The sequence below is a fragment of the Amblyraja radiata genome, chromosome 1 (assembly GCF_010909765.2).
Source record: "Amblyraja radiata isolate CabotCenter1 chromosome 1, sAmbRad1.1.pri, whole genome shotgun sequence".
Lineage (NCBI taxonomy): Eukaryota > Metazoa > Chordata > Chondrichthyes > Rajiformes > Rajidae > Amblyraja > Amblyraja radiata.
This window is the reverse complement of record NC_045956.1, coordinates 121,198,560-121,225,061: the sequence shown is the minus strand read 5'-3', so window position 1 is coordinate 121,225,061 and position 26,502 is coordinate 121,198,560. Positions and strand designations below refer to the sequence as shown.

Below are 26,502 nucleotides of genomic sequence, written 5' to 3'. Positions count from 1 at the left end.
ATCTGTTGGGCGGCGCGACTCTTGTCAGCAGCGGCCTCTGCAGTCCGTCTGTCTTTTTATTGTTTTCTGTCTTGTTTCTATGTAGTTTTTATTGTTTTTTTTGTCGGGGTATGTGTGTGGGGGGGGGGGGGGGGGGGGGGGGACTTTAAGGTCTTTCCCCTGCACGGGAGACCCGACCTTTTCTTTGTCGGGTCTCCGTTGTCGTTGGGGCTGCAACGTGGAGCGGCCTCCAACAGGAATGACCTGGGGCTCCAGTCGCGGAGCTGCGGATCTACTCACCATCACGGAGCTGGCCGAGTCCGGAGCGGGTGTAGCTGTGGTGGCGCGCTGCTGTGACCCGACACCCGGAGATTCGGAAGTTCCTACCGCAGGTCTGTGGACAGTAATACCGGGAGCCCGCGGGTCCATGGTGGGAGACCGCTTTTCGGGGCTTCCGCAACGGCGACTTCTCCCGCCCGAGTTGCGGGGTTGAAGATTACCTGGAGCGGGGCCTACATCACCGCCCCGCGCGGCTTGGAATGGCCGCGGAACTTTGTGAGCGCACGCCGGGGCTCCAACACCAAGAGCCCGCCGGGGCTCCAACACCAAGACCTGGTGCGTGGCCTTGCATCACCCCGCGTGGCTTTTATGGCTGCGGGACATTTAACATCGCGCGCCGGGGGCTTTGACTCTGTCTTTGACTCTGACATGGGGGGGAGAGGGGAGTGCAGGGGAGAGATATGTTTTTTTTGCCTTCCTTCACAGCGAGGAGAAGATGCGCTGTGAAGGATGTTTGTGTAAATTGTGTTGGGTCTTGGGTCTTTTTGTTTTGTATGTATGGCTGCAGAAACGGCATTTCGTTTGGACCTCAACGGGGTCCAAATGACAAATAAATGTATTGTATTGTAAAGGCTGATCCCATGTTTTATAAAAACACCATAACTTCCTTGCTTTTAATTTTGTGCTTCATTAATGTGTCAGAAAAAAATCGTAATTTCAGCACTGACGTGGTTAAAGTCATTATCTAAATCCCTACCTCAGTACAAGAAACAACTGTTCACTACAGTTGTATTTTGTTTCTCGGCCAGTTTGCAGCCAATACTGTTCAAAATGGATTTGGAGCATTTGGGCTGTAATTGCAAATGCCATCAGCTTCATCAGCAGCATGATGCTGCATTTCATTTGCCTTATGGCTTCATCTTGCTGACAAGCTGATTATATGGCACATTAACAAATGCATTATGGACGTCAGTATAAAGAAACTGTAATTCACTTAGTAACACTTTGCAAAAAGCTCATTCAAGTTTGTTAATCACAATTTTCTTTTAGAAATCTGCTGGCTTCCTTTTATTAATTTACGTTAAACAGGAAAACCGACCTGTTGGGACTGTCAAGTTCATCAGAAGCTGTGCTTTAACATAAAGGCTACTTTGATAATTAAAATTCTGAATCAAAGATACTCCGCTAATTGGGAGAAATATTCATTATCAAATTGCTATTGAGCATTTTTTTTTTAATATACTAAGCCTGAAAATATGAATGAGCTTTAATCATTCACCTCTTAAATTAAATGTGTTGTACCTTAAGAATTTTCTTCCCATCAAAATTGCATGATTATGGTGGGGAACTTGCTGAGTCCCGGAATGCCTGCTCCAAATGCATATTTTGTCCATTAAACACATCATATCAGCATTAACTATTTGTACCATTAAAAATGGCACTTTTTTTTAAACCATTAATCCAATAAAACATTTAGTGAAAAATATTGTAGAACCTTAGTGTGGCAATACCTGGAATTTAATGGACTGGACTTGTCACTGTACACAAAGAAACATACGCACGTGATAGATGGAGTACAATAATGGTATCAAATTGTTTTTTAGGATACTGGGCTTGTCATTTGTGGAGAGTTTGGGCAAGTGATTCCTATTGAGTTCAGAAGAATTAGAGTAAAATCTAATTTTAAAATATACATGATTCCTCTGGTGCATGGCAGCGCAAATAAGTGGATGAACATTCATCTATCTAGGGTGTAGGGATTAGGAATCAGAATAAGGGGTCAGCTGTTCTAGACAGAAAGGAGAGGAAAATCCTTTATTTGGAGGGATGTCTGCACCTAAATGCTGAGTATCTTCAAGATGGATCATTATACATTTTTTCATATTAAAGGAATCGGGATGTTTGGGGTTAGTGCAGGAAGGTGGTGCTGACGTAAATGATCTGCCATCATATTTTAATGCTAGAGAAGGCACAAGAGACCATATATTTTCTTCTAAGATATAATATTTTTTAAAGATAGAACATGCATGTTGAAAATGTGAACCTTTGGCACTAAATCAAAGAGAAGATAGATAGATAGATATAATTTATTGCCACACAACCAGGGTTGGTGGAAATTTGGGTTGTCAGCAGCAGTACAATAATAAAGAACACACAATAAAACTGTAACACAAACATCCACCACAGCATTCATCACTGTGGTGGAAGGCACAAAAATTTGGCCAGTCCTCCTCCATTTCCCCCCCGTGTACAGGACCAGAGTCCAGTCAGTCCAGGATCGGCCCTTCCTCACCGGAGACCGCGGCTTTAGATTGTTGTAGGCCGCAGGCCGGCGGTCGAGATTTAAAGTCCCCGCCGCAGCCAGAAGCACCGTAGACTGCAGGGCCGGCGGTCGAAGCTCCCCTCCAGGGGAGATGGTAAGTCCATGCCGCACCCGCGGTAGAAGTTGGCCGCGGGCCGGCAGTGATGGCTTCTTCTTTCCCCGGGTCCCCCACGAGGGATGCCGGGCTGTAGACGCCGCACCAGCTGGAGCTCTGCAGACCGCGACTTCAGGCTGCGACTTCAGGCTGCCGGCTGCCCCGGGCCAGCGAAACGGAGCGCTCCCCTCCAGCGAGCCCCAGCGAGGGTCGCCCGCTCCACAACGAGAGTCCACGCTGCGCCCGCCGCTGAAGCCCCGGGCACGTCTCCGGGAAAGGCCGCGTCGATCCTTGATGTTAGGCCACGGGGGAGGCGACCTGGAAAAAGTCGCCTCTCCATGGAGGAGGCGACCGAAGCGGTTTCCCCCTTACCCCCCCCCACACCACCCCCCACACAAAACACACGAAGAAACACAAAATACACACTTTAAAACATACTAAAAAATAAAAAAAAGCTGGAAAAACTGACGCGCTGCTGACATGGCTGCACACAGAGGAGCGCCCCCTACAGACCGTAGAACCACATGATACTACTTGAAGTATATGGCCGACAAATGTGAAATTGTTCTTGAGGTGAAAACTTGTAGTATAATGATCATGAAATTTAATTAGCTTTACCAATCAACATAAAATTGCTGGCGAATTCAACCTGTGTTGACGAGACAATTGCCACAAGTAATGGAATGTGAACTCTCATTTTGTCTGAAGACTCCTTGAAAATTCAAGAAGTTTGATTCCATCCAGGACAAAGTATCCTATGAAAATAAACCAATGTTTAAAGTCTTCTTTGTAATTTTATTTCCTCGTGTTGAATAGTGACCTAATGCATCAACATTTTACCTTTGTAAGGCTTGTAAGCTTTGTAAAGCCTTCTGTACTTTGATATAATTCCTGGTCAGTGTCTATCATTGGCATACATGATGAACATTCCTTTTCATTTTGCACTGTACAACTGTTGCTTGCAAGATGACAATAAAGGTTGATTGATTGATTGATTGAACATGTGTGGTGGTTTGTGCTAGAAGTGATGTTTTGTGGCCTGGAGGTAATTGCAATAAAATTCAAGTCGTTCAAGGGTTGGTTTAAACTGCACGTTTAAATTGGCTTCATGGAAGGAAGCAGAGGGTGATGGTGGGAGGTTGCTTCTCAGACTGGAGGCCTGTGACTAGTGGTGTGCCTCAGGGTTCGGTGCTGGGCTTGTTACTGTTTGTCATTGACATTTGGATGAGAACATACAGGGCAAGATTAGCAAGTTTGCTGGTGATACAAAAGTGGGTGGTTTTGCAGATAGTGAAGATGGTTGTGAAAGATTGCAGCAGGATCTGGATCAATTGGCCAGGTAGGCTGAGGAATGGTTGATGGAATTTAGTACAGAGAAATGTGAGGTGTTGCATTTTTGGATGTCAAACAAGGGCACAACCTGCACAGTGAATGGTAGGCCTCTTGGTAGTGTTGTAGAGCAGAGGGATCTAGGAGTGCAGGTGCATGGTTCCTTGAAGATTGAGTCGCAGGTAGATAAGTTTGTTAAAAAGGCTTTTGGCTATAGAAATTGGGAGTTCATGTTGCAGTTGGGTAAGACATTGGTGAGACCGCATTTAGAGTATTGTGATCAGTTCTGGGCACCATGTTATAGGAAAGATATTGTCAAGTGTGAAAGGGTTCAGAGAAGATTTAGGAGGATGTTGCCGGGACTAGAGGGTCTGAGGTATAGGGAGAGGTTGAGTAGGCTGGGTCTCTATTCCTTGGAGAGTAGGAGGATGAGGGGTGTCTTATAGTTATGTATAAAATCTTGAGAGGAATAGATCAGGTAGATGCACAGAGTCTCTTGCCCAGATAAGGGGAATCGAGGATCAGAGGACATAGGTTCAAGGTGAAGGGGAAAGGATTTAATAGGAATCTGAGGGATAGCTTTTTCACACAAGGGGTGATGGGTGCATGGAACAAGCAGCCAGAGGAGGTAATTGAGGCTGGGACTATCCCAACGATTAAGAAACAGTTAGACAGGTACATGGATAGGACAAGTTTGGTGGGATATGGACCAAGCGCAGGCAGGTGGGACCAGTGTAGCTGGCAGATGTTGGCCGGTGTGAGCAAGTTGGGCGCATACTGCATCACTCTATGGCTCGAAGTGTTGGAGGAAATTGAGTCACTTAAATTAGTTGGGCAGAGTATAAGAATTGCAGTGGCCATTAGTTAGGAACCCGTCTTGGCATTAAAATAGCTGAATCCAGAGGGATAGAAACTTGAATTCTTATCAATTATGGCGTGGAAGGTTTGAATGTGTAGATTATCAATTGACTTATTTTTGTCAATTGAATGAAATAGGAAAAATGTACTGTCAGTGGTAAACAAATAATATTTCTAGCAGTTCAAGTGGTCTGGCTTTGCTCTGAAGAAGGCTCGAGAAGGGTCTCGACCCAAAACGTCACCCATTCCTTCTCTCCAGAGATGCTGCCTGTCCTTCTGAGTTACTCCAGCATTTTGTGTCTACCCTGGCTTTGATCTTGCCAGTATTTATTTGCATGTCTGAGGTCTTGATTTTCGAATGTATCTCACCTAAATTGACCAGATACGTTGGCCCATGGATAACAATGGTATATTTCATTATCGCTGCCTTCCTTCTTTGAGAGCTGTCTCGAGCGATATGAAAAGTGGCTTCTGCTCAATGCTATTCTGGGCTATGTTGTGGGAAGTGATTACGTAGCAAGCAAATGAAAGGTTCAAAGATGACCATTAGACAAGAACTTGTAAAGGTTGATTGGAAGAGGCTGTTTGCAGGTAAAGGGACATCTGGCAAGTGGGACGCTTTTTAAAAAGTGAGACTGTGAGAGTTCAGGGACCATATGATCCTGTTAGATCGAAGGGCACGGGTGATAGGATTGGAGAACCCTGGTTGATTAGGAATATTGAGGCTCTGGTAAGATAAAGGAGGCATATGTCTGGTATAGGCAGCTGGGATCAAGCAGATCCCTTGAGGAATATAGGAAATGTAGGAGTATACTTAAAGGACATGAGATGGTATTCTCCTGTACTTTACCTGTCAGACCTAAGAGATTCTACAAGTATATTAAAACCCAAAAGATAACTAGGGAGAAAGTAAGTCCACATAAGGATCAATGTGGTCGTCCATGTGAGGAGACACAGGAGCTAGATCAGATTTAAATTAAGATTTTTAACCTGTATTTACCATGGAGAAAATTATGGAACCCAAGAACTTAAAGGAAATCATGCGATATCTTAGAATCTTAGAATCTATCCATATTACAAAAGCATATTAAGATGGTTAAGTACATCACTTTAGGTACATGTGATTAAGTACATCCTAGGACAGTGTGGGAAGAACTTGCAGTGGCCCTGGCAGTGATATTTCCATTGTCTTTTTGATGGAAATGTTACTGGGAGGTTACTGGAGGGACAGGATCTCACAGCATTAGAGTTTATTGAAGTGACAGGAGATTGATGAGGGCAGGGCTGGAGATACCATCTACATGGTCTTTAGTTCACATTAGACAAGGTCCAGCAATATTGGCCCGGAGATTCAAGCACATGGGATCCAGTGTGAGCTAGCCAATTGGATACAAAATGGTGTAATAAGCAAATGCAAAAAGCTGGAGTAACTCAGTTCTTTAGTAACTTGTCAGTTTCTTTGTTGAACTAAATTAAGGCGCAAATGCAAAAAGCTGGAGTAACTCAGCGGGTCAAGCAGCATCTCTGGAGAAAAGGAATTGTTGACGTTTCGGTTTGAGGCTCTGCATCAGACTGAGAGTCAGGGGAGAATTTGGTGAAGGGTGTCCATGTCTTGAGAAATTGATCTGTTTTTTCCGCCAAGACAAGCCTAATGTTTTCCAAATGTAGTGTCTTGGACATGTTTGTGATCCACATCTTCACTGTAGGGACTGTTGTCTGTTTCCAAAATGTAAGTATTAGTTTTTTCGCCGTTATCAGGCCATTGTTAAGAAAACGTCTTTGAAATAACGTTAGCTCAGATCAGGCCTCTGACATTCTAAAGGGAAATTTTAGAAGGTGTGACGGGTCTTGAAGTTTTATCGGCATTATTTCACTTTTGTTCCAGTTTATTCTTTATCCTGAAAAGTAGCCAAATTGTTCTATAAGATTTAGTATATTTGGGATACTGACTTGGGAGCTGGTAATATATAATAGTACATCGTCTACATACAACGATATCTTATTATTAGAATATTTAGTATTATAGCCATGTATGCTCTGATGTACTCTTATACTTTCAGCTAAGGGTTCTATCGCTAGGGCAAATAACAGTGGTGATAATGCACACCCTTGTCTATTGCTCCTGGATAATTGAAATTTATGTGAGAGTATTGGATTAGTCAGTATTCTGGCAGTCGGATTGTTATATAACAACTTTGTCCATGAAATAAAGTTTTCTCCTCGTTGGAGTTTTTGCAATACTGTGAAGAGATATTCCCATTCTACTTGGTCAAATGCTTTTTCTGCGTCTAAGGAAATAATTGATAAGTCTTCGTGTATCGTTCTGTATGAGTACATTATATTAAACAAGCACCTCAAGTTATTGAACGAATGTCTCTTGGGTATAAACCCAGTTTGATCAGGGTGTATTAATTTACTAACGTCCTTAGTCTTCTTGCCAGGGTTTTAGCTAATATTTTCTGGTCTGTATTTAAAAAAGCTATTGCTCTATATGATCCTGGCTCATCAAGATCTTTATCTTTTTTTGGGTATCAGTGTAATAGTTGATTCGGCTAAAGTTTGTGGTAACGTCCGTTCTTTAAATGCGTGTATATAAAGGTCTTGTAACTGAGGAGAGATTAATTCATGAATTTTTAAAATAAAATTCGTTACTAAACCCATCTGGGCCTGGCGTTTTACCATTATTCAGTGAATTAATAGTCTCTTCAACATCTTTTACTGTAATCTGCGCTCCTAGTTCTTCACGTTCCGTCGCGTTAAGTGACGGAAGATTGCAATTGTCAAGGAAGTTTTTAATCTTTATAGTTTCTACTAAAGTTTTAGATGTGTATAAATTTTGATAGAATTGTAAAAATCTTTCGTTGATATCTTTAGGGAGTGTAAGCAGCTCACCTTTTCCTGATCTAATTTTTTTGAATGGTATGATCTTTTTCCATTTTTCTCAACTGACGTGCCATAAGTTTGTGCGGTTTGTCACCGAATTCAAAGTTTTTTTGCTTAGTATATTGAAATAACTTGATAACTCTTGTAGAAAGAATTTGATTTAACTTAAATTTTAATACTGCTATCTTACTGTGTTTGTCAATAGAAGGATTGGTAGCATTTTCTAAATCAAACTGTCTAATCTGTTCTTCTAATTCCAATTGTTCCGACTTGTTTTTTTAATTTTGATACTCTTGATATGAGTTGCTGCCATTTATTTCAAGAGGGCTTGTACACAAAAACAGGGATGTAATGCTGAGGCTCTGTAAAGCACTGGTAAGGCCACGTTTAGAATATAGTGAGCAATTTTGGGCACCATATCTGAGGAAGGATGTGCTGGCTCTGGAGATGGTCCAAAGGAAGTTTACAAGAATGATCCTAGGAATGACTAGGCATTTGTCGGCACTGGGCCTGTACTTCCTTTAGAAGAATGAGGGGGGACTTCATTGAAACATACAAATAGTGAAAGGCTTGGATAGAGTGGATGTGGAGAGGATGTTTCCTCTGGTGGGAGAGTCCAGGACTAGTCATAGCCTCAGAATTAAAGGACGTTCTTTTAGCAAGGAGATGAGAAGAAATTTATTTGGTCAAAGGGCAGTGAATCTGTGGAATTCTGTGCCACAAAAGGTTGCGAAGGCCAAGTCAGTGGATATTTTTAAAGCAGAGATAGATAGATTCTTAATTAGTACAGGTGTCAGAGGTTATGTGGAGAAAGCATGAGAATGGGGTTTGGAGGGAGAGATCGATCAGCCATGATTGAATGGCGGAGTAGACTTGATGGACCGAATGCCCTAATTCTACTATCACTTATGACCTTATGACAATAGGATCAAGATTAATTGGGGAAGTAGATAAAGAAATGGCAGCTGGAATTTAACTTAAGACGTGAGAGGTGTTGCTTTTAGTAAATTTAAACCAAGGCAGGACTTAGCCACTAAGTGTTTGGGCCCTGGAGAACGTTGTACAACAGAAACACCTCGAGACATTGGTGCATAGCTCCCTGAAAGTGGCGCTATAGGCAGGATTATGCCACTGGAATTTGGTACACTTACTTTTGTTGTTCAAGAGTTGGGACAAAATGATAGAATTGTACAAGTCATTGGTGAGACTACACTTAGCTTATTGTTTGCAGATTTGGTTGTCCGGCTCCAAGAAGGACATCTTTAAGCAGGAAATGGTACAGAAAGATGTTACTGGGCCTGGAGTGCTTGAGGAATAAGGAGAGATGGGATAGTGTGGATTTTTTTGAAGAGTTATTTTATAGATAAAGTCATGAGGGGTATGGATAAGGTGAATAATAATCAGTCTTTTTTCCTTGGTTCTTTGGTTCCTCTTCTCAGAAAACCTTTTCCCAGGTTCCTCTAAATCTAGAGGGTACCGTTTTTCATATTTTACACAGTATCGTAAATTTTCCAGTGAACCCACGAGGTTAAAGAGAGCGCACAAAACAAAACGTCTGTGGAATCCTCTGCCTCAGAGGGCGGTGGAGGCCGGTTCTCTGGATACTTTCAAGTGAGAGCTAGATAGGGCCCTTAAAAATAGTGGAGTCAGGGGATATGGGGAGAAGGCAGGAACGGGGTACTGATTGGGGATGATCAGCCATGATCACATTGAATGGCGGTACTGGCTCGAAGGGCCAAATGGCCTACTCCTGCACCTATTGTCTATTGTCTATAAAACCTGGCAAATTTAAAGGGAGTATAGGAATCGGGGCCCTGGTGAGATTAAAAGCAGAATGGGAATCAGAACCAGGTGAGACAAGTACTAACTGACGGGATTTCTGGATTCTAGGATAGCGATGATCAGAGCCCTACTGTCCTAGCTTTTTGTATGTGCTGAATGTCTGTAAAGAACAGGTATTTTGCAGTGGTTTCATTTGCAAATGATTGGAATGGTATGCCTTGAAATCTTTTAAGTCAACAAATGGCGCTTCAAAATCACATTGATGAAAAGCAGAAGGAAAGTTGGTTCAATATTTAGTTGTCTGTCGGGTCAGATGGCTGACTCAATGCAGTAAGACTGCGATAATTATCATCCTCTTTGGAAATCCAGATACTTTATTAACTGGCTGCCCCACTCTATTTACTGTACTCTTTACACTCGATATGTATTTGTTTCCTAAAGTCTCTTCAAACTCACTCTGGCCCTGGCAATTATAGTGTTTAATTGCCTCCTCAATGCAGGTATAAGAGAGCTCTCAGCACCCTGTCTTTCCTCCAGTCTTTCCATCACCTTCGGAAACGTTTATTGCTGTTTATCAACATGAGGCCCAAAGTTGTGCCAATGAAAGTCAAAGAAGCCATTATGAGACTGAGAAACAAGAATAAAACTGTTAGAGATATCAGCCAAACCTTAGGCTTACCAAACTCAACTGTTGGGAACATCATTAAGAAGAAAGAGAGCACTGGTGAGCTTACTACTCGCAGAGGGACTGGCAGGCCAAGGAAGACCTCCACAGGTGATGACAAAAGAATTCTCTCTATAATAAAGAAAAAAACCCAAACACCTGTCCGACAGATTAGAAACATTCTTCAGGAGTCAGGTGTGGATTTGTCAATGACCACTGTCCGCAGAAGACTTCATGAACAGAAATACAGAGGCTACAGTGCAAGATGCAAACCACTGGGTAGCGGCATAAAATAGGCCAAGAAGTACTTAAAAGAGCAACCACAGTTCTGGAAAAAGGTCTTGTGGACAGATGAGACGAATATTAATTTATATCAGAGTGCTGGCAAGAGCAAAGTATGGAGGAGAGAAGGAACTTCCCAAGATCCAAAACATCCCATCTCATCTGTGAAACACAGTGGTGGGGGTGTTATGGCCTGGGCATGTATGGCTGCTGAAGGTACTGGCTCACTTATCTTCATTGATAATACAACTGCTGATGTAATAGCATAATAAATCCTGAAGTGTATAGAGGAGTTTTTCAAAGCTAAAAAATGGTCACTTCTTGAATGGTCAAGTCAATCACCTGATCTGAACCCAATTGAGCATGCCTTTTATGTGCTGAAAAGAAAACTGAAAGGGACTAGCCCCCAAAACAAGCATAAGCTAAAGATGGCTGCAATACAGGCCTGGTAGAGCATCACCAGAGAAGATACCCAGCAACTGGTGATGTCCATGAATCGCTGACTTCAAGCAGTCATTGCATGCAAAGGATATGCAACAAAATACTAAACATAACTACTTCCATTTACATGCCCTGAAATTGGGGGGAGGGGGGGGGGGAGGGGGGGGGGGAGGGGGAGGGGGAGGGGGATGGGAGGGGGGGAGGGGGAGGGGCTATGTATAAACACTGTTGTTATTTCTACAAGGTGAAACCAAAATGTATAAAAATGGCCTTTATTAAAATCTGACAATGTGCACTTTAACCACATGTGATTTTATTCGATTACAAACCTCAATTTGTGGAGCACGGAGGCAAATAAATAAATGATGGGTCTTTGTCCCAAACATTTTGTAGGGCACTGTATCTCTGCAATTATATTTTGTTCAATTGTACATTGTTTGTGAACACAGTCAATTTTATCTTTCAAATCTTGCCATGATTTGTTGTGTAGATTATATGACTAATTCTGCAGGAATTATGGGGAATATTTTTTATTTGTTATTTTTTATAGTGCTTTAGCAGAAGAAGAAAAGACCTCTTTGCGTGCAGGGCTCATAGCAAATTTTAATGAACCCGTGAATCAGGTTGGTGGTGAAATGAATTCTAAGGTATTTTTATGTGTTATAAGAATGATTTATTTTACCCTGTCCCATGAAAAATATCTATTTGGTCATTATAAAAGGAAGTAAAATCGATTATTACTGGTAATGGTTTTAAAGACAAAATAAATGCAAGGTGAATTTAAAAAGTATTGATAAGCCTTCTATTGATAGAAGTGCTTAAAGCATAGTATCGAGTTACAGAAGGGTAAATTAGATGACCGGGGTAAACAATAAGTACATTATTTGTGCCTCAGTGGCAATGTTGCAGATGTATGTTTGTGTTTCCAAAGATGCTTTTGGATTTTTTATGTATAGATGAAAATGTGTGAATGCCTGTAATTTAGCCATTAGTTTCACGTTATAGTATAAAATGTTTTTCAGCGACATTTAAAACTACCCATTTCCCTCACCATCACATAGTCTGACTTTTCATCTGTCTTAACATCTACTGAAGCATAAAGACTGTGATTTGACTTGCAGATCTCTCCTTATTAACCGGAGATCAGCAAACAGCCGGCTGTCTAGTGCTCAGCTCTGGGCTGACTGACCAATATTGCCTCATTTTGTGCTTTATGTTTATTATTGTCACGTGTACTGAGATTTAGTAAAAAAAGCTATGTTTTTCATGCTATCCAATCAAAATCAGATGACACAATACATAAATACAATTAAGCCAAACTCAAATACAATAGGCAGAGCAAAGGGAAAAATACAGAGTGCAGAATATAGTTCTCAGCATTATAGCGCAACAGTTTCAGAGACAAAGTCAGCAGTCCACAATGAGGTCGAGGAGACTTCGACTGTATTCTGATTATGTTGGCCCGCGGTAGCATGGTGTTTGATAGAGTCATTGGTGGAGAGTATGATCTGTGTGATGGACTGGGCTAGATCACAACTCCCTGTAATTTATTGTGGTCTTGAGGAGATCTATTCCCAAGCCAGATCTTCAAGATTCAAGATTCAAGAGAGTTTATTGTCATGTGTCCCAGATAGGACAATGAAATTCTTGCTTTGCTTCAGCACAACAGAATATAGAAGGCATGAATACAGAACAGATCAGTGTGTCCATATACCATTATATAAATATATACACACATGAATAAATAAAACAGATAATGTGCAAATAAACAGATAATGGGCTATTCAAGTCACGTCAAGTCAAGTCAAGTCTATTCGTCACATACACATACAAGATGTGCAGTGAAATGAAAAGTGGCAATGCTCGCGGACTTTGTGCAAAAAGAAAAAACAAACAAACAACCAAACAAACTACAAACAGAATGTAACAGAATCACATATTCTTTTTCATATTAAATATTGTGGGCGGAAGGAAAAAGAGAAAAAAACCCAGCAATTTTTTAAAAAGCAGTAGAGTGGTACAGTAAAGTTAGTCCCTGGTGAGATAGGAGTTTACAGTCCTAATGGCCTCTGGGAAGAAACTCCTTCTCAATCTCTCCGTTCTCACAGCATGGCAACGGAGACGTTTGCCTGACCGTAGCAGCTGGAACAGTCCGTTACAGGGGTGGAAGGGGTCTCCCATGATTTTATTGGCTCTGGAGTTGCACCTCCTGATGTATAGTTCCTGCAGGGGGGCGAGTGAAGATCCCATAGTAGGTATGTTGCAAAGCCTACCTGAAGCGTCGTTGAATATCTGCCGCTGAGGTTGTGCGCGATTTTGGCGCCGTTTAGAGGGGGCGGGTTTAAAACGCGATTTTCTCTAGGCTGTTCAAATCGAAGATGTTCAGCCTAGTTAATTATTAACGAAAAATCGCTGAAAGACCCCGTCGCAAAAGCTATTATTAGTTTTAAAGGCCTCGTAAAATAGTTATAGTAGTTTAAAAATCAATCTCTGAACCCGCGACCACCCGCACCCGCAGGGTCTCATAAAGCAAATATCTGAAGGTAGGCTGTATATTTTTACATTAAAAAGGGCTTCTAAAGATCCCTTTATACAAAGTTTAATATTGCGAGTAGCTCAATTTGGCCCCATTATATCCCGCAGTATTTTTCTGGGCATTTGGGGCACAAAACTACCGCAATGTGAACGTTCTAAACCAGCGCGTTCCACAGGGACCCACTAGAAAGCTGATTTAAAATGGACTTTAATTTACAGCAATTGAACACTAAATTCCTTCCATTTGGTCTATAAATTAATGTAAATGAGATTTAAAAATCATGTTTTATTGTGAATTATTTGTGAATATTATTTGGACATTTAGGCTACTTAAAAATGTTAATCATTTATTAAGAAATGGATAGATGTTTAGATCTAGTAATTGAAGTCTGAAATTAGCTACAATTAGGTAACTAACTAATTATATGCTTTAATTTCAGGTCATCCAAGTAAGATTATTTTATATTTGTTTCAGAATGCTTCAATCTATGATAACTGAAAATTTCATTCAGTTCTCTTAATTTTTAAGAAAGTTATGGGCTTTTGACTGTTCACGATCACAGCTTTTTTGTTATGTCCATAGAAAATCAATAGGGAACAAGATGCTCATTTCCCAGTATTAAAATGGCCATAACTTTTTTAATACTTGAGATATGAAAGTGAATTAGGTGTCAAATTAAACTTATTTTTATGCTTTATCTGATGGGATAAATTGCAGACTTGATTTTTAAAATCTCAAAATTTTGTAACATTGCTACCCATAGTGCGTTCGGCCGAACGCACTACTCTCTGCAGAGCCTTCTTGTCCTGGGCAGAGCAATTCCCAAACCAGATTATAATATTTCCGGACAAGATGCTTTCCACAGCCGTGTTCAGAGTTTAGTTTGAGTTGAGTTTAATAGCCTGATGGCTGTGGGGAAGAAGCTGTTTCTGAACCTGGACGTTGCAGTCTTCAGGATCTTGTACCTTCTACCCGATTGGCAGCGGGGAGATGAGTGTGTGGCAAGGATGGTGTGGGTCCTTGATGATGTTGCCAGCCTTTTTGAGGCAGCGACTGCGATAGATTCCCTCGATGGTAGGGAACCAATGATGGACTGGGCCGTGTTTACTACTTTTTGTAGTCTTTTCCGCTCCTGGGCGCTCAAGTTGCCGAACCAAGCCACGATGCAACCGGTCAGCATGCTCTCTACTGTGCACCTGTAGAGGTTAGAGAGAGTCCTCCTTGACAAACCGACTCTCCGTAATCTTCTCAGGACGTAGAGGCGCTGATGTGCTTTCTTAATAATTGCATCAGTGTTCTTGGACCAGGAGAGATCTTCAGAGATGTGCACGCCGAGGAATTTGAAGCTCTTGACCCTTTCCACCATTGATATAAACGGGACTGTGGGTCCCCATCCTACCTCTTCCAAAGTCCACAATCAGTTCCTTGGTTTTGCTGGTGTTGAGGGCCAGGTTATTGTGCTGGCACCATTTGGTCAGTCGATTGATCTCACTTCTGTACTCTGACTCGTCCCCATCAATGATACGTCCCACAACAGTGGTGTCATCAGCGAACTTGATGATGGAGTTTGCACTATGACCAGCTACGCAGTCATGAGTATAGAGTGAGTACAGCTGGGGGCTGAGCACGCAGCCTTGAGGTGCTCCCGTGCTGATTGTTATCGAGGCTGACACCTTTCCACCAATTCGAACAGTCTGTGGTCTGTGAATGAGGAAGTCGAGGATCCAATTGCAGAGAATGCGCAGAGACCTTGTTCTGCGAGTCTGGTAACCAGCTTGGAGGAGATGATTGTATTAAATGCTGTGCTGTAATCAATGAATAACAGCCTGACATATGAGTTTTTGTTGCCCAAGTGGTCCACAGCGGAGTGGAGAGCCAGCGAGATCGCATCTACCGTTGATCTGTTGTGGCGGTAAGCGAACTGCAGTGGGTCCAGGTTTTTTTCGTGGTAGGAGTTGATTTGCGCCATGATCGACCTCTCAAAGCACTTCATCACCACCGACGTTAGTGCCACTGGTCGATAGTCATTGAGGCACGTCACCTTACTCTTCTTGGGCACCGGTATAATTGATGCCCTTTTAAACAGGTGGGAACCTCAGACCTCAGAAGTGAGAGGTTGAAAATGTCCATAAAAACTCCAGCCAGTTGATCCGCACAGGTTTTTAGAACACGACCGGGTATACCATCAGGTCCAGGCGCTTTTCGAGGGTTCACCCCTCTGAAGGATTTTCTGACGTTGGCCTCTGTGACTGTGACTGAAATACCATCACAGCGAATGTGGGCTCGAGAAGGCACATCAGTGTTCTCCCTATCAAAGCGTGCGTAAAACGCATTGAGCTCGAGTGGAAGAAGTTGTCCCTGACTCTGGTGGTATGTGCTTTCAAGCTTCTATATCTTCTACCCGATGCAAGCTGGGAAAAGAAGGAATAACTTGGGTTGGTGCCAAATTTCCTCCATATCCGGGGGAAGTAGAGGTTGGTGTGTCTTCTTGTCTGTTGCTTCAATATGGTCGTTTTGAAGCTCTCAACCATTTCTACCCTGCCATATTGTAATTGTTTCACCTCTATTATTTCTGTTTACAGATAGCAATCCAGATTGGAGTCCTGATTGCCAAAATTGCCAGATTGGATTGTCCTCGGAACTGGCCAGAACTAATTCCCACACTGCTGGAGTCTGTTAGAGTACAGGATGACCTCCGTCAACACAGAGCATTGCTTGCTTTTTATCATGTCACCAAGACCCTGGCATCCAAAAAACTAGTAGCCGATAAGAAGCTGTTTCAAGAAGTAAGTGTTTTTCATCTTTCATTGGAACCGATTTGTATTCATATTCTCTTCCTGGTAAAGAACATTTCTAACTAAAAGTACAGAGAGCATTGATTGGATGAAACAAAGGCAGTGTTGAGGAGGTTTATAGTGGTTCTGTATCTTTGATCTTTGTAGATTGTACTCAATGGACTATCCCAGTTTTTTTTGTTTCTCTAACTTTTGAATGTCTGTTGCCATGTAAACAGTTCTTGTATATATTTTCGATTGAGAGTAAGAAATCTCAGCCTTCTCATTGTCTTGCTTATTCACAATCTATTGATAGCCTTTGGTAACTTTGCTCTCATTCACTTCTTCAACTGAGTCATGCAACAAGACCTGGGCAGATATTGTCTAGAAAGTACTGAGGATAGAATTTCTCTCTTTCCCAGGTCTGATGAAAAGTCCTGGAAAGTTAGCTGTTTCTGTTTCCATACGTTGCTTCCCTACTGAATGGTTCCAGCGTTTTCTGTTTTTTTTTAAAATTTAATGTCGTTAAATGTGTGTATGTAGCAATGTCTGTTCTGTGCTGTGTTTCAGCAAAGTTGGCCCTGATAAAGTCAATAGAAACTAATTGGGTGGGAAAAGTGCAGATTTTGTTATGTATACACATTTAGTCAAAATTATTGAGGAGAAATTTTGTATAAATCTATTTGACTAAATTTTGACTAAATCTGCACCTGGGTCTCCATTTTATCCATGCGTCTGTGCCACCTCAGTGACATTCGATGTATCTGTGTAATGATGTACAGAAGTGCAGTGGATACAAAGCATTTCTCCCTGACAGTGGTTGTGGTAAGAGACCAACCAGATAACTCTTAGTGATGCGCTTTTTGGTACAGAATCACGATGATGCTGATAACATTCCCAAGTATTCTTTACTCTGAAATATGTGACAGTGAAATTTTGGTGGTGCGGTTGAACGCCTTAAGATCTGTGAAACTAAACACCTCTGGTAACTGTTGTATTTTCCTTTTGAGTAATAAGGTGCAGAGTAAACTTGTAAGTGGTGAAAATCGGATTGTGGATCAGAGCATACCTTTAGTGCCCATCAGAATTCTGTTGGGCATGATGGCACAGAAGTATTTATCCTTGACAGAATGTAATATTATTACCCATCAGTTGTTAAAATTCATCTCTATTTTCTTGGTGAGTTTTAACAGCGATTCCTGTTGTCACAGCCTACTGGTATTACTAAGATAGACACAAAAAGCTGGAAGATCTCAGTGGGTCAGACAGCATCTCTGGAGAAAAGGAATAGGTGACGTTTCGGGTCGAGACCCTTCTTCAGAATACTTGATTACTATAAATAGTCTATCAAATTTTTACAGCCAATTTCTACCATTGTTCTATGCCGTTGTGTGGCATTTACTTGGTAAATGTCTGAAAGCATCGCTCTGTTTGCAGAGTTGGCATGAGGTGCATCCGGTGAGGCTTGCGGCAGATGAGCGATGAGTTTAAGGGATCACAGGGAGTGTTCAGGCTTGGCCTCCTCGGCAGAAATTGATAAATAACTATGATATTTCACCATAGCCAGCTGAAATTGCTAACCTGCTTTTAAAGCCCTTTGCAATGCTTTTACACATAAAAAATCTTGCAATAGTTTCAGAAACTTATGAACAACTATTCAAGCTTCTGAAAACTTGCCCTCCTTCACTCACAGCGAGTTCCAAAGTCACGGTTGTTGTTGCAGCACACATTTGCCCTTGGGGACGGGGCTTTATTTGGGTCGCCGCCCCGTCCATCTGTGTTTGTTGCGGGCTTTCAGCAAATACCATGCATGGGTCATTGTTATATTTTCTATGTCTAAACTCTGTTCTATTTGAGAAATATCGTAAAAGTTAAATCTGAAAAATTGAACCTAATCTTTTGCCCTTTGTTTAGTGCCTCCTAAAGGTGATGCTGCCTGAAACCATAACAACCTTAATGTCTAAGATGCTTCCATAAGTGTCTCAGAGAATTTTAGTTAGTGGAGATATGGCAATAAATTTTCAAAATAAAAAGTTGTATCTATTATGTAATAGTATCCACTATATTGCTACTCTCATTCATTTCCAAGTATAGAACATTCAAGCTGGCTTATGTTGCTAATTTATATTTTAATTGTCTAAATTTCTGTGAGCTGATGACAGAGAGATGGACATTGAACCCAGGAGCAGAGACATAGAACCAGACTGCTCTATACTGGGTTGCACGTGCTTCAATTTATTATGTAATCAGAAAATCTTGAAGAGTTAGCAGATGAGATACCTGGTGGTAAATCCTGGTGGAAAATTGTTAGAAAAAAATAACTCTCAAGACTGCACTGGAACAAGTTTGTTAAGGAATGTCAAGTTGCAGCCAGGATGCTGTGGCGGTTCATTCTTTGCTATATCGGTTCTCAGCCGTGAAGAACAAGTGTTAAAAACTGAATTGGTTACATGAAAACTAGCCCTAACTGCACTCATTACTAAATATGCGCGAGATAACCACTTATGAGGTGTTTGCACAGTAATCAACCAGAACCAGATATGTTTATAAACACTTTCAGATACAATTCTGCTGCTGAAACCGTAACAACCTTTATGATTTAGATTAGAAAAAAAATCTAAAGATTAATTTTCTCCATGTCTAGCTTTGGATTCCTTTTTCCATTCGTTTCCTTTCCTTGAGGCTAATTTCTGATGGACATATTTTAGAAAAATGTTTTATCTTTCATACCACATTAAGCAATGTTTCGTATTAGAGATAAATATGCTTGTGGGTCTGCAAAAGCTTATTGGAATGCTGGTGGTAGGTAAGTTATTCCCTGACACATAACATGGAGAATGATCTGGAAGAGATTACAATAAAAAAGAGACCATATTGTGGGATTCACAACTTTGGAATTTTCCATACTTCATTTATTTACATGAAAGTGTAGCAGCTAATTTATATATCTTTTGTATCTCATCATTTACTGCCATGCAATTGGTCACATAGGTGAGTGGATAGTGCCATGGTTTAACAGCATATTTGGAGCATATTATTTTGACAATGTGGTCCTCCTTCAGTGTAGCATTGTGTCTATCTAACCCATGTTGCAATTCTGCACTGGAGGCTGTTCTCAGGCTTCTAAATACTGTGTCTTTGGCCTCAAAGGTGAGAGCAAGGCTGCTGGGTCATGCTAAAATTTGAAAAATCATTACATAATTTTTATTTCGGTAGAGAGATACTTTCCTTCATACCCAATAGTTTATTAGTATTGCAAATGCAGTTTATTACAAAAAAATGGCACCAGATGTGATTCTCTTGCAGATGTGAGGTTGTTTTCAGATTGTGCTTGTATTAAAATAAAACAATGCACAGCAATGTTTTGAGGAGAAGGCCAAGTTTACAACCCCATTCTTTTTTGAGCATGCCCCAAATAACCTTGCTCTCCAACATAGTACTCATCTGCTGAGTGGCATCCATTCCCTACACACAATTTACAGACCAATTAGCATAACAACTCCGCAACTCCCTGGTCAATTCGTCCCTTCCCACCCAAACCACCCCCTCCCGGGTACTTTCCCCTGCAACCTCAGGAAATGCAACACCTGCCCCTTTACATCCCCCCCACCCCCCCCTCGACTCCATCCAAGGACCAAATCAGTCTTTCCAGGTGAGGCAGAGGTTCACCTGCACCTCCTTCAACCTCATCTACTGTATCCGCTGTTCCAGGTGTCAACTTCTCTACATCGGCGAGACCAAGCGCAGGTTCGGCGATCACTTCGATGAACACCTCTGCTAAGTCCGTCTTAACCAACCTCAGCAGTTCAACTTCCCCTCCCATTCCCACTCTGACATTTCTGTCCTGGGCCTCCTCCATTGCCAGAGTGAGGCCCAGCGCAAATTGGAGGAACAGCACCTCATATTTTGCTTGGGTAGTTTGCACCCCAGCGGTATGAACATTGACTTCTCTAATTTTAGATAGCCCTTGCTTTCTCCCTCCTTCCCCTCCATCTTCCTAGTTCTCCCACGTCCTGCTGTCTCCGCCTACTTCCTTTCTTACCCCCCGACATCAGTCTGAAGAAGGGTCTCGACCCGAAACATGGCCAATTCCTTCTCTCCACAGATGCTGCCTCAGCTGCTGAGGAGCGCCGCATCACGGGTGTGGTGTTACATCAAGTCGGCCTTATTTAATTCCAATTGTCATTTGAACCTGAACAATTCACCTTTGTCTGCTTTGTAAACCCGTATGCTCTACTACCCAATCTAGCCACTTGTTCCAAATATTTATCACATTTTAATCGGGACCACCATAATGAAATCATTGTAAATAAATTGTAAAATGTCACTCTTGATAACTATCCGGTTTGTGGCTAGCTGAAAGAGTTCTATTTGATAAGAAAACACAGTTTGAGATGAACTAATATAACAATGACAGAAATTGTGAGCGTGAGAGGCACCTGGATTGGAATTTGCTTAATTTATATATTTTTTGCACTATTTGTTCTTGTACTATTTTAATTTAATTTTGCCTGCTTTCATCAGGATTCGAATTTCTGATGATGCACTCGGTTTGGGCACATCTTTTGAAATTTGTAATCTTTCTCAACTTGGTAATGACTAAATGGAAATTGTGGGTGAAGAAAGAATAATGAAAATTAATGACTAGATAACAACTTTTCATCAGTCCATGACGTAGGATGCAAACTAAATGCAATTGTGATATGGACTCCAGCAATTAATGTGACAAGTAAACCGTTGTAGTTTAGTTTATTTTAATGGTTATTTTCTTCTTGCCTCCATTTGTATGATGAGAAATCACAAACTAAAGAGATTTATTATTTTTATTACAGTTAGCATCTGGAATCTACAGCTTTGTTTGTTCTCTGTGGAATCATCATGCTGACAGTTTTTTACAGCAGATCTGTATTGGAGAAACTGCTGCCATCAATTCCTTAGAAAGAACTTTGCTTTCATTGAAAGGTATTTTTTTGTTATTACTAAACTTGAAGCAAATTTTTGCTTCTATTTATAACTGTGGTAAGAGTTTAATTTTAATTATAGCAATTTGTTTTATTTTAAGATTTTGCAATGAGACTTTCTTTGCACTGCCTACTCGGGTTGTCATGCACCTCAGAGCTATTAATACATTGTACAAATTAGTTAATTTCTGTAAGAGAAAATGTAGTCCAAAGTTTTTGACAGTTTCATTTTAAAGGAATGTAACATTAATTCCCCTAATGTAAAAAGTATACAAATAAGTTTTTTGTATGTATTGAAAAGATAATTGTCCCTTGAATTTCTAATGCTGGATAAAAAAGTTAATTGAGTTTCGAGATTAGTTTATGCACGCTTTGATAGGGAGAACACTGATGTGCCTTCCCGAGCCCCCATTCGTCGTGACGGTATTTCAGTCACAGTCACAGAGGCCGACGTCAGAAGATCGTTCAGGGGGGTGAACCCTCGGAAAGCACCTGGACCTGATGGCATACCCGGTCGTGTTCTAAAAACCTGTGCGGACCAACTGGCTGGAGTTTTCAACCTCTCACTTCTGAGGTTCCCACCTGCTATAATAATACCGGTGCCCAAGAAGAGTAAGGTGACGTGCCTCAATGACTATCGACCAGTGGCACTAAAGTCTATGGTGATGAAGTGCTTTGAGAGGTTGATTATGGCACATATCAACTCCTACCTCGACAAGAACCTCGACCTACTGCAGTTCGCTTACCGCCATAACAGATCAATGGCGGATGCGATCTCACTGGCTCTCCACTCTGCTCCGGACCACTTGGACAACAAAAACTCATATGTCAGGCTGTTATTCATTGACTACAGCTCGGCATTTAATACAATCATCCCCTCCAAGCTGGTTACCAAGCTCTCAGATCTGGGTCTCTGCGCATCCCTCTGCAATTGGATCCTCAACTTCCTCATTCACAGACCACAGTCTGCCCGTATTGGTGGAAATGTGTCATCCTCGATAACAATCAGCACGGGAGTACTTCAAGGCTGCTTGCTCAGCCCTCTGCTTTACTCACTCTATATTCATGACTACGTAGCCGGACACAATACGAACTATGGCAGTATGGCATTCATTTCTCTCCAATTCTTCTTCAATATACTCCCTGAGGTGCATTCTCCATAGTGTTGGGCGGAGAATCGAGTGAAATACTTTATGAACACTGAATAGCCTGAATATTTGCCTCTCTTGTTCATGTGATGTTCATGTTAAAATGTATTTTGTGTTTCTGTTGCTTTTTATTAGTGTGGCAAATCAAATTCCTTGTATGTTGCAAAACATACTTGGCTAATAAATTATGATTATGATTATGATTTGCCACAATAAATCCATTCTTCCATTTCTCTTTCCCCATGATAACCAAATTTTGTACTGTATGATTTGAAGTAAAAATCTATATCTTGCATTATCCTAGGATATCCCTGAACTGCTTGATGATGAAGATAGTTTAGTTTATTATTGTCATGTATACCATGAAAAGCTTTTTTTGTTGAGTGCTATCCAGTTAATGAAAAGATTATACATGATTACAATCAGCTGTACACAGTGTACAGATACTCGATGAAGGATATAATGTTTAGTGCAAGAAGAAGTCTAGTACAATCCGATTAAAGATGGTTTGAAGGTCTCCAATAAGTAGATGGGAGGGCAGGACGGTACCCGGACATGGTGTCGAATGACGAGAAGCCGAAGCAAAGACGTGGAAGTCAAATAACCGAATGGAAACAGCCGAAAAGCCAAATAACCAAAAGCGTATGAAGCCGAAAATCGAACTAACTGAAAGGGTGGGGCACCTAAAAGCCAGCTCATCAAAAGGCCGCCATGCCGAAATGCCAACTAACCGAAAGGCGGCGTCGCCTAGAAGCCAACTCACCGAAAGGCCGCTGTGCCGAAAAGCCAAATAACGGACATGACGTCGCCGGGGCTTGTCAGCGATTGATCCAGACCCCCGCGTCCATCACATAATTGGACGGGAGGGTGGGGGTCCTTTTCCCACACAAGATCGCCCTGGGGTGGAGGGTGACTGGGCAATCTAAACCTGAGCACCAAGTTGCAAGCAGCCAAAGGAGCGCATCCCTCGGGACAGCCCCCACTCTCCCACGGCCACGGCCACCCCCACCTCCCCCTCAACCGCGGGGACAGACGACTCGGGGCATTGGCAGTCATAGTAAATCGCTTTCAAAACATGGGGGGGAGGAAGGGACACAAATTCCATGGCGGACCGATGACAAGTGTGCATGACAACGAACAATTTTATTTCCTCCCACTCCCCCCCCCCCCCCCTCCCCCTTGACCACAAGAAGCACATGTTATTTATTGTTTAAACACAGTAATACCGTCTGGTTGCCTGCGTAACGCACACAAGCTCCCACGCACAAAACACCAGATAATCTGTAATCTGTTTTAACCGAAGATGGACACAAAAGCTGGAGTAACTCAGCGAACCAGGCAGCATCTCTGGAGAGAAGCAATGGGTGGCGTTTCCGGTCGAGACCCTTCAGACTCAGTCTTCAGGTCTGAAGAATGGTCTCTTTGATAGAAACCTGACAGGCAACCATTTCACGGAGGGTGGTGGCTATATGGAACGAGCTGCCAGAGGTGGTTGTTGAGGCAGGTACTATAATGATATTTGGGCAGATACGAGGATAGGAAAGGTTTAGAGTGATATGAACCAAACAGGAAGGTGGGACTCGCATAGATGGGGCATCTTGGTTCGTAATGGACAAGTTGGGCCGAAGAATCTGTTTCTCTGCTGTACAACTATATGACTCTGGCAGATTGGCCATGAATTGAATGGTTGGGCAGATGTGTGGAGCTGTGTTGCTTACCCATGCTCCTATTTTCTTGTGTTCTCTTCCAACATGTTACCAACGTTTCTATGTCTCACTTTATGTATTTCTTTCCCTACAGTTCTTCGCAAGCTCACTGCGCATGGCTTTGTGGAACCGCACAAGAATTTAGAACTAATGGTATGTAATTTTCACATGGATTTGTTTATTCAGAGAAATTTATTAAGGCACAGTCTGCTCTTCAAAACGGATATCAAATGATCAACCAAGTTAATCTAGTTATATTATTAATATCACAGACCTGCATTGATGTATCACTTTAGGCATAAGCTTAGGGGCGACCGCGCCTTTGCGGTTGCAGCTCCTAGACTGTTGAACAGCATCCCCCTTCCCATCAGAACTGCCCCCTCCATCGACTCCTTTAAGTCAAGACTAAAAACGTATCTATACTCCCAAGCTTTTCCTGATGTCCACTGAGCGAGGGCTATATGTATATATGTATGTAGTTTGTTTGTTTATTCTATTATAACAAATGTAAAGCACTTTGGCCAACGAGAGTTGTTTTTTAAATGTGCTATATAAATAAATGTGAATTGACTTGACTCTTTATTAGAAAGGGAAGAGTTCTTGTTACAAAGATGAATACATCTACACTTGCCAGTATTAATTTCTGGTGTTTTCTCTGCCCCTCATAATTCTATAGGAATTTCTGAACACGGTTTTCGAGAGGTTAAAACAATTCCTGGAATGCCGTAAGTATGTTTATGCTAGAATATAGTCAACTTGTGGCATGTTATGGGGAATTGGGCGTTTGGGAATTGGAATTTAAGCTGAGAAGGGATAGTTTTAAAGGGGACCTGAGGTTCATGCTTTTTCACAAAGGGTGGTAGGTGTATGGAGCTTCCCAAGGAAGTGATAGAGGCAGTACAGTCACAATATTTTAAAATACACTTAGGTACATGGATCAAAAGGTACAAAGGAATATGGGCCAAAGACAGGAAAATGGGGGCACCTTGCTCAGCATGGTGAACCAAAGGGACGATTCATATCCTTGTAGTATGACAGTGACATGTGTAATATTTGGAGAATTTTACATTAATTGCTACATGATAGAAGCAGTAAATGAGAACAGAAATTTGATAAATTAATTTAATAATGATTTGTTAACTGTTAAGGCACTCTAACAAAATGTAAACAAAATAGATGACAGATGTTAACTCTTTAAGTTAACTGTAACGATTGTCAATTTGTGTCTTTACTGTGTGGGGAAGTGAGGAAAATATATCAGCCTTCTCCTTTGGAATTTGTGTCCACCAATTTGAAATAATTTGATTTGTAACACACACCTTGTTAAAGTAAGATGTTTCCTCCCACTGATGTTTTCTGCCTCTAGAGTGCATAAAAATCTGGGAAATAGCCTAGAATATGAGAAAATGTGAAACTGTCCATTTTAGCAGGAAAGTGAAAGTGTTACCTAACTAACAAGAGGTTGCAGAGAGGTAATGCATGATTTAAAAATGTCTGGTGTGCAGGTATAGTCAGGAATTAGGGAAGCTAGCAATGCTTTCACCATATAGAAACTTAATAGGAATAGGCCATTTGGCTCTTCGAGCCAGCTCTGCTATTCAATATGATCATGGCTGATCTTCCAAAATCAGTACCCCGTTCCTGCTTTCTCCCCATATCTCTTGATTCCGTTAGCCCCAAGAGCTATATCTCACTTGAAAACATCCAGTGAATTGGCCTCCACTGCCTTCTGTGGAAGAGAATTCCACAGATTCACAACTCTGCAACTCTCCAAATGCAGGGGAAGCAATGCTTCACCTGAGTAGTGCATTATCATACCACATAGCGGGATCATTTTGATTTTCCTTGGCACTGGATTAAGACATTGCTTCACAATATGAAGTTTTGGACGACTTCCCAGCAGACCTGCTGTAATAGCTTCGAAGCTAATTCGCTTTGACATAACTTCGCCACCCTCGGTGAGACATGACAGGTAAAGGATGGATAGATCAACAACTAAGTGATAAGTACTAATTCTTCTGCAGGGCCAATCCAGAAGAGGGATTCAGTCTTCATACAGTGAGCTTCACCATCGAGAAAGAGAATCACCAAAAGCATTGCCAAAAGAAGATCAGTGTTAAATCTCCCAGGGACCACACAAAGAAAGCACTTTGCAAGAAGTACCTCACAAATAACCAGTTGATTCCTAGTGTGCAGGAGCTGTAGAGTGTCCCCAAAATGAAAGGCTGTCCAAAGTCTACCAATCGGTGGAGACTCTTGGCTTTTTGAACAAGATTATACGGGACTGGTTTGCTGAGAATGACCAAGAGCTAATTAACGGCAAATGTATTGGTTGCTTCACATATCACCTCCTGCCTTATGGATCTGGACCCACTGCAATCTATCTACCACCATAACAGTTTGCCTACTGCCACAACAGATTAACAGGGGATGCAATTGTAGATCAATCACTATTGCTGATCT

General features: G+C 41.6%; 1 protein-coding gene across 1 annotated transcript in view; it reads left to right on the top strand.

The window, feature by feature from the left end:
- The window catches only part of ipo11 (importin 11), a 345,030-nt gene that overhangs the window by 47,958 nt on the left and 270,570 nt on the right, over positions 1-26,502 (top strand). Inside the window, 5 exon segments of the mRNA XM_033029972.1 lie at positions 11,465-11,537; positions 16,033-16,236; positions 21,057-21,186; positions 24,134-24,192; positions 24,716-24,764. Of these exon segments, the coding sequence (XP_032885863.1) occupies positions 11,465-11,537; positions 16,033-16,236; positions 21,057-21,186; positions 24,134-24,192; positions 24,716-24,764 (515 nt within the window).